The 13,577-nt window shown below is 39.7% G+C and overlaps 1 protein-coding gene across 1 annotated transcript in view; it reads right to left on the bottom strand.

Annotated features, from left to right (window-relative positions):
• Positions 1–13,577, bottom strand: part of dcma (decima) — a 17,684-nt gene that overhangs the window by 3,779 nt on the left and 328 nt on the right. Inside the window, exons 1-4 of the mRNA XM_018513663.1 lie at positions 12,707–13,577; positions 11,534–11,700; positions 3,623–3,759; positions 2,408–2,584 (exon numbers count right to left, since the gene is read on the bottom strand). The exon at positions 12,707–13,577 is cut by the window's right edge and continues 328 nt beyond it. Of these exons, the coding sequence (XP_018369165.1) occupies positions 2,408–2,584; positions 3,623–3,759; positions 11,534–11,700; positions 12,707–12,796 (571 nt within the window). The 5' untranslated portion in view covers positions 12,797–13,577. The remainder of the gene's footprint in view (positions 1–2,407; positions 2,585–3,622; positions 3,760–11,533; positions 11,701–12,706) is intronic.

Genomic DNA, 13,577 nt, shown 5'->3' with positions numbered 1-13,577 from the left:
CCTCCCCCCTGCACCGCCCCTCTGTCCTCCCCCTCCTCTGACTGTTAATTACTAATTTATTTGCGAATACATTTGCAAAACAAGCTCGCACCCCGACAGCGGAGCGCATTAAAATCGATTAAAATTTAACTGTCGTGCAAAAACCATTACGCGACCAGAATCAGAAACGACGAGTTTTGTGCGCGGAGTTTGATTATGACATTCAGCAAATTGAGATTTCCCGTATGCCGGGTAAAGCGTCCTCTTTACATATATGTATATATATACGTTCGCGCTTGCACATTACGTTGTCTTCGGCCATTGACGAATTCGCAGCATGAATACAGATGAGTGCGATATGAAAACGTTCATCGATATTGTTTCCATAAATCCTAGATTGCATCGTACGCGTTGTTTCCTCTCCTTCCCACGTTCGTTAGTTTGACTCGTCACATCTCGTTGCTTTTTTTTTTTCAGATTCAGATTTGCCCAAAATTTTTCACATTCGAAGTATCGTAAGGCATTGTGCTGACTACATTCGTGCATGAAAGAAACAAAAAGAATTTCTAGTGGTTGCGTCTTGTCGCTCCGGTAAATATGCATCGTATTTATTTGTCATTATTACTTGAACGTTTGAAATTCGAAGCGCGGGGTATTCGGGATCTGCCGGGTGTTACGCATTCATTAATAATACGACCGTCTCAAATGTAATTCCGCTATTATTCCCGCATTACATTGATTTATGAAGCAGAAACATAGTTTAATTCGCACTCAAACTACCCTTTCGTCTTCTCCCCGTCTCGAATTCTTCTCCTCCGATTCTCCTCCTCGCTGCATTCCCGTCCTCCCGTTTCACGCTTAAGTCAATTCCCTGCAGCACAATAGAGGGCAATATTTATCGAACAAACGGGTTAGATTGTTTTACGAACGACAGCCTAGATTTGTTGGCCAACGAGTACATATTCCTCCCCCCACCCACCCCCGCTTTCCGCTCTTTTTCCGCTCTCTTCGCTTTTTTGCCCTCTGGCATTTGCCACTTTCGCTCACCCGCGCTTCCTTCACGGACCGGAGGAATGCATTTCGGACAAACGGATTTTGCAGAATGAATCGTCCTTGACCCGTATTACCAGGGTCTAAGGGTCGAATGGCGTTCTCCCGCGTCCACCGTATATCGACACGAGCTCACGTTTGTGGTACTCGCGTACTAATGACGTGCCCGAAAGCCCACAATGCTTTTCCATTCTGCATATTATATCGATCATGCCTATTCCGTATCTCTTCCGTTTCAAGATCTACATCTACAGACTTTTCGACCTATTTATCCCATCCCCTCCACCTCTTTTAATCTCGCTTCGCAAAGCCCGGAAAGATTTCGACTTTCACGTAGCATAAAAATATATACTACACGAAAGATATATACTACGAAAAATGTGTATGTTTGTGTGTGTGTATTTTTGTACGTATATATGATGAAACCTCTATTATCCGAATGTATCGTTTAAGCTCTGTTATCTAAATGGCAAATGCTAGGAGAATGAACGTCTCTCGTGTACATTTACGTTCACGCAAACATATGTAGGCGTATGTTATACATGATATAACATACGTCTTCATCTCGGTACCAGTAGTATGAAACAAGCGTGTACCAACAAGACCTAAACGCTAGAAAGCAACATTCCCAGTCATTCTGAGGCACAGTCTTCTGCTTTAGAAGCAGGTCTCAGATGTTACGAAGCACAGAAAGAAAGCGCGGCCTCATTCATTGCAATGAATAAAGAAAAATATGTAAATTAAACAGCTCAAAAGAACTGAGAAAATAAAATGGAAAGAATGAAGAAAACTGGTAAATTACTATAATAATTTCTCTCTCTTTCTCTATTTCGTTACAATTCACAGAATGTTACGATAAATAGACTTTCTTCACTTGCAATCGTTTGATTATCCGTAAAAATTCCGATTATCCGAATATACCTTGTTTGCCCGATTAGATCGGATATATAATAGAAGAGTTCTCTATTATATTAATATTTATAATAAATTATTATACACAGGAGAAACAATTTTGCTAAAATATGTAAAAATTTAACTGAATACAGTTCTGAAAATAATTTTGTTGGAACATCAAAATAATTACGTAGGAAACTCAAGCATGACGAGCAATGTTGCAAAAAATTTGTATATTCTGGCAACCAGCTCGAGTATCCATCATAATTATGTATTTTGATAGTCTAACAAATTATTTTCAGATCTTTAGGGCAAAGCCCTTTTTTCGTGTACTTAATCTTTCGTCTAATTTCTTTTCTTTTTTGCTACAAGTTGCTAAATCTACTTTCTGAAAACCGTGATTGATAGATTCGTGGGACGATCGTCACTTGACAGGGCAAAGCTCTCGGGCGGAATATGGACGAAGGTACCGGCGGAATTGTACCCGTGTCAGCCTCAGATTGGGGCATAAATTCTTGTAGCTCCGCTATCAGCTGGCCGATCTCTTCCGAGTCCTTTCGGATGCTGCAGAGCTCCTCTTCGTTGAAGTCCGGTCTAATCTGTTTGCACAGGAGGATCTGCGAGACCACATTGCCGATATACGAGGGACCGGCGCGGTTCTCTGTAACGCGATAATGAAAACTGTGTCGTTAGATTTCTACGTCATTCAATTTTAACAATGCCTTTCTTCCTTCCCCCGGATTCGCGAAATACATCCGAGGAAGATATTTTAAGCGAAGTGTGTGGTGGAAATAATAATCGCGTTCTTATTAATAATATAATATGTTAATACGTAACGCTCTGTTTAGCGTGACTTTAATATAAAAGTGCATAGGGCGTTTCTCAACTCTTTTTTTTTGACGAGATTTAAAAAACTTCCATAAACTTTAATATGTGCAACGGAGGGAGAAATAAGCGAGCGCCCGGAACAAGCTATAGTGCTAATGTCAAGGAAATAGTTATAAATTATTCGAAGTGAAGTTTCACTTATGAGAGAGAAAGATACCTTATATTGCTTACACGTTATAGCGTGTTGGCAAGCGCCGTTAAAAGTTAGAAAAACGTGTATTAACGCCACGCATGTAACGATGATTCGTCACTCTGTCTCCGACACGTGTACGTTGTGTACAATAGAATTCGGCTTGATTGTAGGAAGCGACGTGTAGTCGGAAATTGGGATTCGTCGAACGCGTAACGGCCTACAACTGTACGCGGTAGTTTTGAGAGTTATGGTCCGTTGGGATGTACACGCCGTAAATCAGTCTATCCGGCCTGGTTCAAAGCGACCGCAGAAACCGATTTAACGTTACGCCTCGGTGCAAGTCGATAACGCAACGTGACTCGATTCCGATGACACGTTCCTGTACGCTCGTTCTTGCGATCTTTTGCACAAATCGTCCCTCACGTGGGAATATAATTAAGAGTGTTATTACCGAAAACGACGTGAATTAAATTTTGCCTCGGTCGGCGAGCACTCATTTATCTCTCGAGATTAAAATCGTCAACGACGAAAGTTGCGACCACGTACTTGTATAAAAAAAAAAGTTATGGCAATATTATTCCACGTGGACTTGTTCCACTTCCCTGCACACATCCGCAGATTCTTTAAATAATTTATAGATCATTATTGAAATATTGTAAACGTGCACGCGCAACTTACCGTAATATCCGGACATGTCCATGGGTATGATGGATATGAGGTTTTTACTCTTGTGCAGTTCGCGTAAGAAGAGTTGAGCCACGTAAAACAACAGCACCAGATTTGGACTGTCAACCGGTATTCCGACGTCCATAGCACTGCAATAAAATATATTTCCAAAACGTTTTCGGTCGTATAAGATTAATTTTCAATAAGAGATCTATCTACGAGAGGATATATATACAGTCAATACAAAAAGTGTTCGTACAGAGAAAATATTTTTTAAAAAAACTTTATTTAAAAAAATTAAATATTATCCAGCGAGAAATGAGTCATCGAATTGATGTCGAATTGATATCGATACGATGATTTCAACATCAATTTGACGTCGATTCGACGTTTAATTGGTGATCATTTCCTGCTGGGTAATTAACAATTTATTCATAAAGAATAAAATAGACTGTATGTTTCTTAAAAGTATATAAATCAAAAAGATGTGCATTAATTATAGAAAATATATCATCTGAAAAATAAGCGAAAATAAAAAATTCCATTGTTTGGATGCTCAAAAAGTATTCATACAGTCGAGAAATTTAGCTTATAATATCAGAAATACATGTGAAGCTCATTTGTATATGTTAGAACAGAACGTATTCATTGTATAAAATTGCTAATCGATGTGTATTTTCTACAAATAAGACTTTTTTTATAAAAAACTTCCTTGTACGAATACTTTTTGCTCTCACTGTATATATAATTAACCTTTAAGTAGGTAGGGGTAGTTTAAAGATACGCAAGTTAGTAGGTGGAATGCTCACACCTCAAGTAGAAATTTTAATTTTATAGTTATATTTTTACTACATCGTTAGAATTAATATTAAAGAAACAATCCCTTGAGTTAAATAACATTTTATTATTTTTAGCTTCCATATGTGTCAAAACCATGTATGTAAACCATTCCATTTCCGTGGTTAGTTTTAAAGTAAACAATATCCATATTAATGTATGTTCTTAGTAAATATTAAACTAAATTTGAGTCAATACATTTTATTCAATTAAATTGTTTAACCCCATTGTTTTGGTTAAATTAATAATATATCAAGTAGGAATAGTAGCGACCTATAGGAATGATTGAAAATAACGCAAATTGAATACACAGAAAGGGTAATTTTGCTGAAGTATGTATCTAAAAGTTTACTTAGATACAGATCTGAAAATAGTTTTGTTGGCTCATAAAAATAGGACGCTTAAATGTTGATGACAACGCTGCAAAAAGTTTTAATATTCTAACATTCACTTTGAACGTTCTACTTAATTATTTTAATGGTCCAAACCAAATTATTTTTAGCCCTATATCTACGTAAATTTTTATATACATCAGCAAAACCGTTCTTTTTGTGTATTATTTTACATTATGAATTTAATAATATAGTATATTATATTACAGTTAAATTTGTTAAATTAGTTACTCTTATGAAACAAAATTGAAAAAATAGTGAACTTTAAACTTCTGGCCATTCGGGCAATATCTTTTATTTTCTTTTTTCCAGAACAAGATTTTAAAGAAAATTTTATCTGGGATACTGTATGGCCACTCTATTCACTTAAAGATTAAATATAATCCCAATTCGGTTTCCAATCTCACGAAGTACCTAATGCAAAAGGAGAGTGTGTATGGATATAAACGCGATGGAAGCCACGATGAATAAAACCGTAAAAGATCACGTTATCGTTGCTGAATGCACGGCGTGGTAAATCGCATTATCGCGAGAAATACGAATTACTTTAACGACTTCCTTGTCGGGTCTCTCGGATGCGCGCGATTTTAGTTGAAGGTCCATAAATCTGATTTCACTTCTACTCCGTCTCCGCTCCGTAGCTTACCGAGTTAATTACATTAAAAACATTATTATTACTGCTTACGCGAAGAGGTCACCCGCGAGGCATGAGTACTGGTGTCTCATTAACGCGTGCATCTTTCGCAAACGTGTTCAAGTGTCGGTTTGTCGCTTCCCGTATAATAGACAACATCGCTCCTCCTCTGTTTCTCCCTAATGTAACACTCGCGATAGTAATTAAAAAAAAAACGTCGCGCAGTATTAACGACATACTCGTGTAAGAAACTTGAAAGACGACGGGGAGGAAGGCGAACTTTAGGATGATGTTAAAGCGCAATCCTTAATTTTAGATGATGTATTAAGCGGGAGAACAAATGTGAACGATAAACGGTTCGGAGCGGTATCACCTTTCCGCAGCGGGTCCGGTATAATAATAATACGTTGCCTTGAATTTCTGAAAAGAGTCACCAGCGATATTTTGTGAAATATGCCATGACGAGTAATCCGATAACGTAAAATCGTGGCACGGGGAAACAGGTACAGTAGAAGGCCGCAGGAAAACCAAGTACTCTGATTAACCCGTTTTACGTCAATTACCGCATCGGTCGAGCATTGAGCGAAGTCCTTGTAGAGAAACCATTTCGGTTGGCTTCCGTTTAATGAGATTCCAATTAACGTACGAAATAGATTGGCGCGACCGAAGTCAACCGATCTCAATCCGGCGAACATATTCGTGACATCTCCTTGCCGTTGCTAAGAGGCTGATTACCAAAGTCGCTGATAACTTCTCCTTCTTTTTTTTTTTTTAATATTCCTTAATTATACCTGTCTTGTGTAAAGCTGTATACTTGACTGTCACTTGAGGTAGACATTCAGGAAATAAAGTTCGGATTGCATTATAATGAAAGATACAGACGGGGATTGAAATGAGTTTACTTTCGTTTGCTGTAACTCGTGGCGGCTTTGTAGGAACGGCTTGGATTTCAATATGTCGGAATTTAAATCCTTTTGCGAGGAAACCTGTCTGGCACATCGTACAGCCGTTTGCCGCTCAAGGAAAGAAAACTATCGATTTCACAGATTGGTTCCTCGCAAAAAGTTAAGCCAGGAAGGTTGAATCAAAGGTGGAAGTGAGTTTCGTAAAAAGGTTAGCGCCACTCCCAATTACTGATTCCTTTTTCCTTTATCATTCTTCTCTCTCTCTCTCTCTCTCTCTCCCCCCTTTTACTCTCACTCATCCTCATTCAGCCATCTTTGAATAATACCTTCCGGGGCTTTGCTCACCTTAATGAAAACCTACATGTTTCACGAATTCGTTTCTTCTCAAAATTCTTTTCATGCATTCTCTTATCCGAAGTGAAAGAATAAAATGCAACAATATTATGCGCAACTGTTTATGTTCTGTATTTGCGCATTATTATTACATTACGTTCACTTTACTAAACAATTAATTTCAACTTTAATCACGAAACTGTTTAAGCCACGAAAGTAAAAAAAAAACTTGTTTTCGGTGAGCCGAGGCCGAGGAGGGAGGAGGGGATGTAGGTAGACAAAGGAAATTCATTTTCCTGTATTAATTTACAGAGTTTCTCCTCGGCCGAAACTTGAGTCGGCAGTTGACCGCGAAATACTCACGTCTGAAAAAACATCGCGTAGATTAAAGCGAGGCGCTGCGCGTATTTATATAATTACTACCGAATATTTGGAGCACGCTTCCGGAATGTGAGAATAATTATTTGCCGAAGGTGAAATTAGATTGTATTGCGGTTGAATATATGAGACCGGCACGCGCAACGGGATTTTCAATGAGCGGCGTTTAATTAGATACCAACGTCGAACGACTATCGCATTGCAAATGATCGGCGTACACGCACCGTTTTACCTACTTTGCTTAAGCCGGATCATCCCAGCCGTTACGAAACGTTAATTATTGCATCTCCGCTTGCCCCACCATCTGTTATAACGGCATTGCATCCACCCTGTCGGGCTCGGAAGAATATCGCCACGCGACAAGCACTCGCGTTTTCTCCGTTTGATTACGTCGACAGCACCTGCCGCGGCGCAACAGTTCAATTACTCGCAAATTGTTATTCGCATTGGTCATCAACTATCGCGCTCCAAGAAGTCGTAGATAACGGCGACGTATAATTTCTTCGTCCGTCTACGTCCTCGTGTCTATACATATATCTATCCGCCGCGTACGGTCTTCTCGATGGAGGCGCGATCTACAATCAATCGATCATCTTTACACGCGTGTTCGATTGCGCTGCATATAATACACGTATATACCGTCGCTCGATTTATGTCCTCGCGCGGACATTTCGTGCGCCGTATCGCTGCGAAACATGCAACCAGCTCGTGCATCGATTATGCAAAATACACCCCAACATTTTATTCACGCGCCTTTTTTTTTGTGATCAACAACCAGGCCGCCCACCGTCGCGCCGGGTACGCCTACGTTAATCTAGGAATTACGAGGAATCCCGGCTTTCCGAATTGCAAAAGCGGCCCGGTCTCGTAACTCTCCCACACACGCTGAAATATAGATATTCAAAATTGTACAGTACAACCTCCGGTCGCGGCGATTAAATTATTGACAAGAGATTGTTCCGTGGCAAGGACAACGCTCATGTGTCACGCGTGTCATCTCGACTTTTTCGGATGAATTCTATGAATTTCTCTTGCCGCTTTATTTCAAATTCTTGCTTTGTCTCCCATCTTTCATGCAATTTTCACCGTTTTTCATTTTACATGGAAAACGTACACGCTCGAGAATTATTACGCTTTCAAGCACTGTTTTCATTTTATTGGCCGGCCATTCGTCCATTCAATGTTATTCGGTGGCTTGGCAATAGCCGACGTCTGTCTAGTTGTCACTCGAGTCCAGAATTTCGAGAGCGAACCGGAGCTCGACGATCTCGAGTCGGCGGGGTCGACGCGCGACGGCCGCGGCGACGGTTTAATTCTGGCGATAATTGTATTTCGCCGCGCGAACTATACGAGTACGCCAAACTTTTGCCGCATTCTCGGGCGCTACTCGCTATACGCGCAAGCAACAAACAAACGCAACTGCAGGAGGCAATAATCCTCCGGCATTAATATTTGATCGGTCAGGTAAGCTCCGGCTCTCGGGAGTGGAAAACTTTCCGCGAGCGAGCGCTACGGCGACCTGGATCAAGCGAGATCGACGGAAGCACAGCTCTACGCCAACATATAACATGTGACAAGCGTATATTTGACTTTACGTAAATAATCTCCGCGTTATGTACGTCATCACGGCTCTTGTCAGCATTTCTGTCAGTTATTTTCTTTCGCGACCATGTCGTCGCGGTAATGCCTGAAATTAAGATGGACGGGTAGTTCGAAAACATGTTTTCTAATTTCCAACGAGCTTGAGCTAACGCAGAGAGAAAGGAGACTTCCACTGCTCTGGCAAAACTGCAGCTATCGCATATTCGACGCGGAAGCAATCAAACTTCTCTACCATGACCAATTATTCGATATTGCAGTGGAACTTGTTGTGTGTGTTTGCAAGATCTCGCTTGAATGTTCTGTTAAAGTGAAACCGTTTATCTCTCTGAAATACATTTTCGTAACGAAATAATTTGTGTTATTAATAATAATGAAGTAATTTGTAGATATTCAGCCAAATCATTTTCATTAAACAGCATCAGTATTCTCGATAAATCTTTTTTATTACCTGAATGGTAACTAACAACATTTTCCGCAGCAACATAAAATATACCGTTACGTCGATAAATCTTTTTTTTTTCCTACATATGTATATGTATGTTTTAAAATATGTTTTATTATTATATCGTTTCGCGTTGTATTATTACCGTCAAATAATAAGCACATTGTTGAATCGAAAATACTAAATATACGTAATCATAATAAAGTCATACGGCGGATAAACAAGGTGATTAAATCAATTGATTAAAATTGCGTTATGGAAATACCCTTTATTAGATTTTTGTCAGGAGAATTTTTTTTTGTCGAGAAGTGAATTGCAAAGTCAATCGTGAGGGTCTCAGCCGGAAGAAATCTTACGTAAACTAGTGATAAAAAGCACTACCTGGCGCGCCCAGCAAACTTAAGGAATGAAAGTTATTGGAAGTGCTCGGCAGCGGCGACGGCACATGACGTTTTTCTCACGACCATGATTCTTCGAACGTTCGGTCGTTCGTCGTTTCTCTGTGACCTGCATTGTGCAAAACGTACGAGGGACTGGCGGAAGCAATGTAAGAAATCGTGGAAAAGTTTCTCTCTCTCTCTCTCTCTTTTGGCCGCTGTCATTGTTGCGAACCGACTTGTATCCAGAGTTTAGGATGATGGAACCTTGTCCTATATGCGACGTCCTCGTTAATTCCGCGGTTTACATTCGCTCCTTTCCTTCGTCGCGCAAAGAAACGTCGCTCCGCCACATGGAGTAAAGACTGTCCTCGTTATCGTTGCCAGAAAGTTGCTGAAGTAGAGCCTCAGCCTTTACGAAAATACGCGGAAGGAGTCGCGAAGAAAACGATCAAGAGCACTTTCTCGTTGCAGCATTGTGAGATGAGTAGTTTGTATGCCGAACGGCTTAACTGATCGAGCACGAATAGTTTAAAGGCAACTTAGAGTAAAGTACTCTGCATTCGTATATATCTATATCTATATATTAGTACTAAACTGCAGATATCGAACTTAACTGTAGGTACGTGCTTTAACGTGTAGTAGACATTGTTCTCGAAGAATAATTCGAATAAAACAGGATATTCTATCGAGAAAAATATTTTGGTTGCAACAACAAAAAGTACAAACAAAGTGAATGATTATATCAATCAGAATTCTAGTTGTCGTAATTGAATTTTTGGTCATTTCGACTAGAGTAATTAGGCGAATTTAATTAGAAATATCTAATTTGTATTTTTCTGATTGAATCTATCAGAATTTCAATTAATATAACGAGAATATTTGTCTTGTGTGATTTTTATGCCTTTGGATTTTTAAACTTCCACAGAGAACTTTGAGAAAACCTCTGTGACTTGGGATTGTCTTTAAACTGCATTAACGTACCGTAGATCATAGATTGTTTTCGAAGAAAAATTCGAATAAAATTAGCAGGATATTACACTGAGAAAAATGTTTTGGTTGACCAACAAGAAATACAAAATGAATGCTCACATCAATCAGATTTCTAATTATTGTAATTGAATTTCTGGTCATCTCGACTAGAATGTTTGATGAATTTAATTATAAATGTCTAATTTATATTTTTCTCTGATTAAATCTATATCAGAATTCCAATTAATGCAACAAGAATATTTTCCAGTGCAGTTTTTGTTATACCTTCGGATTTTTAAATTTCCACGGAAATTTTTGAAGAAACTTTTGCGATTTAGGTTTGTCTTTAAAGTGCATTAACGTATCGTAGTCCGTAGATTGTTTTCGAAGAAAAATTCGAACAAAATGCAGGATATTATACCGAGAAAAATTTTGTTTATACCAACGAGAAGTACGAACAAATGATTATATTAATCAGAATTCTGGTTATGAATATAATTGAATTTCTGGTCATTTTTTGACTAAAATGTTTGATAGATTTAATTACAAGAATTTAATCTATCAGAATTCCAATTAATGCAACAAGAATTTTTTTCCAATGTAGTTTTTTCTACTATTATGCATTTGGATTTTCAAATTTTTACAAGATCTTTTGGGAAATCTCCATGTTTGTCTCTAAACTGCACTACTAACATACGTTTATACCGTTTTTGAAAAAAAATTCGAATAAAGTGTAAGATAATACACTGAGAAAAATGTTTTTATTGTGCCAACAAGAAATACAAACAAAAAATAAATTTTGATCATATATCGCATCAATCAGAATTCTAATTATCTTAATTGAATATCTGATTACCTCGACTAGAACGATGGATTTAACTATAAATGTCTAATTTGTACTTCACTTTCTGATCTACCAAAATTCCAATTAATGCAACGAAAATTTTCTTCTAGTGTAATTTTTACTATTAAGCGTTTAGATATTAAATTTCCACAGAGATCCTTGGAGAAACCTTTACGAGCTAAGGTTCGTCTTTAGATCTAAACTCACCTTTGCACATGCGGCAGGACCAGTTGAGATGTACTCTTGCAAGCCTCCACGCAGTTGCGACGCAGCTTCCGTATTTTTTCGCGCAGCTCCGGACAGTCGCGCGGCTGTCCGATATTAATAAGTAAATCTCGGAACTGCGCTACCTGACTGTTTATGTCCTGGATTTGCTGAAACGTACGAAAAGTGAAACTATCACGATCAAGCTCCATCGATTATCCCATGCGACGTGGCGGAAATGTCGGATATACATGCGCTTCAACGTGGCAATAATGTTTCTCTCGCCTGCACTCTCGCTATTATTATATTTCTCTCGTTGAACAATTTCTCGTTCACACGCCTGTCCAAATACCGAAAATGATATGTTTGCATAACGCCGGAGCCCTCGTCACATAATTCGACATTTGGTCGAGCCATTATTAAATAATTGACAGCGACAGATAATGGCCTATATCATCGATAATTTACGAATCGATTGCGTCGCGAATAATTACTAACGACGTAATAGTCCCCAGAGAGGGACGCGGAGATCTCGAAAATTAAAAAATAACACTGCGCTATAAATCACTCCCACAACTACCTGTACTCTGAAATTTTTGAAATGGAATCTAGCTCTAAAAAGTGAAATCTCACTCTTAAAAATTGAGCTGCCCTTTTTCAGGATTGGCGCTCAATTGCCTCTCTTTTTGGCTTGTATTTGTAGTCGGATTTTATATTTAAGACCTTAAGTACAATCTTAGGAATCAGTCAGAGAGCCGTATTAGCATTTTAAGACATTACTTAAGACGGTATTAAAATAAGAACGAATTATAAATGCCGCCTTTTATCATTCTTTAGAATTAGATTCCACTCTAAAGATTTTAGAGAGTACAAAATATCATATTCTATGCGCTATTATTCCATGATGATTTCACTCAGTCCCTTAGCATCAATTATTTGCACGTGTATTCTGTAAAAAGTGAAAAGTAATGGAAAAGTAATGGAGCGGCAGCGAGGGACTTTTAAAATATGAATCAAGGAGGCTGCCTATCAGATTAAAGATCTCGTTGCGATGACATGAAAAATGATCGCGAGTGGATTACAACGAAAGCTCGTTAAAGTTACATCGACTCGAGGAAGGTAATTTCATAGTCGTCCGGGACTGTTTGCGATTCGCGTGAATCTAGATTCGCTCACCAGTAACACCGTTTTATCAGATCTCTCGGGCTTGTCGCATTTGTCGTCGTGATGTCTGCTGGTCGATGGTGTCGGGGAATCCGTCATCATCTAATCGTGTTACGGACAATTCGCTCGCCAATCGTCATCACCTGACGCTAACAATAAGACGATCCCCGCGAGCATTTCCGGAGCGGCGAGCGAGGCACGCGGCTCACGCTTCGTCCCCTTCCCCGGACCGGAAGTCACCCACGGGATTTCACGGGGGAGGGACGGGGGGAGGGGGACGGTCTTCTTGACAATCGCGTACCGCGCACTGATATAGTCGCCGCCGCAAAGTGCACCTCGTGCGCATTCCCGCCACGTGATCCTCTTTTTTTTTTGTGCCGCGCGCCGGTTATTTTTACACGATCAATCCCGCTTCACTTAAAGCTGGCTGATAATAGGCTTATCGTTCTCTCTCTCTCGCCACCGGTATAGTCATCTCTCGGCCGCCACCGGAGCGGTGTAGTCGCTGCAGCGTGCTCGACCTTTTCCCCTCGTTTGCTTTTTAAAGACTTACGCGACATATTCTAATTGAATGTAGCGTTAAATAGGATCACGTGCATCCTTCGATTCGCGCCAGGCGGGGGTTTAATGACGATTTCTCTTCTCGTAAGAGTTTAAATTCCAATCTCGGAACTCTGAATTAGCGCATGAGGAAGTTTCTCTCCAGCGGAAGCTGTCTCGCGGGACGAGTTTTAGCTATGTACAAACTAGAGTTTCCCAAGTCGCGCGTATCTTGACTCTATCTGGTCGTTCGACGGAGACAGGGTCCCGCAGGGTGAAAATTTGGTGCTTAGGGAGACGATCTCGGACGGAGATCCGATATCGACGTCGCGGGTGGGCGGGC

The sequence above is a fragment of the Trachymyrmex cornetzi genome, unplaced genomic scaffold (assembly GCF_001594075.2).
Source record: "Trachymyrmex cornetzi isolate Tcor2-1 unplaced genomic scaffold, Tcor1.1 scaffold47, whole genome shotgun sequence".
Lineage (NCBI taxonomy): Eukaryota > Metazoa > Arthropoda > Insecta > Hymenoptera > Formicidae > Trachymyrmex > Trachymyrmex cornetzi.
This window is presented reverse-complemented; position numbering and strand designations above follow the sequence as displayed.